Source organism: Galeopterus variegatus, unplaced genomic scaffold (genome assembly GCF_000696425.1).
Source record: "Galeopterus variegatus unplaced genomic scaffold, G_variegatus-3.0.2 Scaffold27862, whole genome shotgun sequence".
Taxonomy (NCBI): Eukaryota; Metazoa; Chordata; class Mammalia; order Dermoptera; family Cynocephalidae; genus Galeopterus; species Galeopterus variegatus.
Window position 1 is genome coordinate 1 of NW_007753973.1, and position 1,109 is coordinate 1,109.

Here is a 1,109-nt window from a genome sequence, read left to right on the forward strand (position 1 = left end):
GGAGCGCCGCCGCACTTCCCAAGCAGCGCACTATCCAGTGCGCCACCGGGCCGGCCCAAAGTTGGTATCCTTCTAATGAACCTCAGTTTGAACTGCCTTTGCTTTAGCAAATTCCTCTCAAGAACGTGTCCCTGAAATCAATGTAGTTTAGGGTTTTGGGTCTGGGGAGACTGTTCTCCACTATGTATTTCCTTGCCAGGTGTGTGTTATCTGTGGTAAGGTCCCCTGTTAAGATGATGATGGGGTGACCTTGGGAAGTGTCCCTCCCACAACAGCAGGAGTAGTTAAGAGCATGTATTCCACAGGAACCGCGAGTCGCTTAGAGCAGGAGCTCTGAGACACAGAGCTAATATCCCAGCGATGGCACCACTTTTCTTATGAGGGAATAATTGACCCATTTATGGTCTCATTTCAGCTTGTTGCAGATCCTTGCGCCAGCAACCCTTGTCACCATGGCAACTGCAGCAGCAGCAGCAGCAGCAGCAGCGTTGGCTACCTCTGCATTTGCAATGAAGGCTATGAAGGTCCCGACTGTCAACAGGCACTTCCCAGTCTCCCAGCCTCGGGCTGGACGGAGTCCATGGCCCCCAGGCAGCTTCAGCCTGTCCCCGTTACCCAGGAGCCTGACATAATCATGCCCCGCTCTCAGGCGACAGTGACACTGCCAACCTGGCAGCCGAAAACAGGGCAGAAAGTTGTAGAGATGAAATGGGATCAAGTGGAGGTGAGAATGTTGTATTGCATATATTTTTATGTAAAAACCAGGAAATGTTAAAATAATTCCAGTGATTCTAATATCAGCAATAAAAATTCAAGACCTTTAAATTACCCATTGAGCAAGACAATGTGCCTAAACTTGTTCCTGCCTGCACTTGTGTGTAGGATAGTTTTTTAATATAAAAAGAGTAAACAAGAAAAGAAAATGAATGAAATTATTTTCTGGAATGATATCCACATACATTTCTGTGAGATGATCTTAGATTTGGGGACAGACAGCTCAATGTACAGTCATATAGAGAAACATCTCACAGGACTCCTTCCTGGAGTATGCCTTTTGGGTTGCTATAACAAAAATGCCACAGGCTGGTGACTTGTAAATGACAAACATT

General features: G+C 46.4%; 1 protein-coding gene across 1 annotated transcript in view; it reads left to right on the forward strand.

Moving 5' to 3' along the window:
• Positions 1 to 415: 415 nt before the first annotated feature.
• LOC103583764 (delta and Notch-like epidermal growth factor-related receptor) overlaps positions 416 to 1,109 on the forward strand; it is a gene marked incomplete at its 5' end in the record, with an annotated part of 7,001 nt that continues 6,307 nt past the window's right edge. The window contains one exon of the mRNA XM_008564995.1: positions 416 to 724. Coding sequence (XP_008563217.1) covers positions 416 to 724 — 309 coding nt within the window. The remainder of the gene's footprint in view (positions 725 to 1,109) is intronic.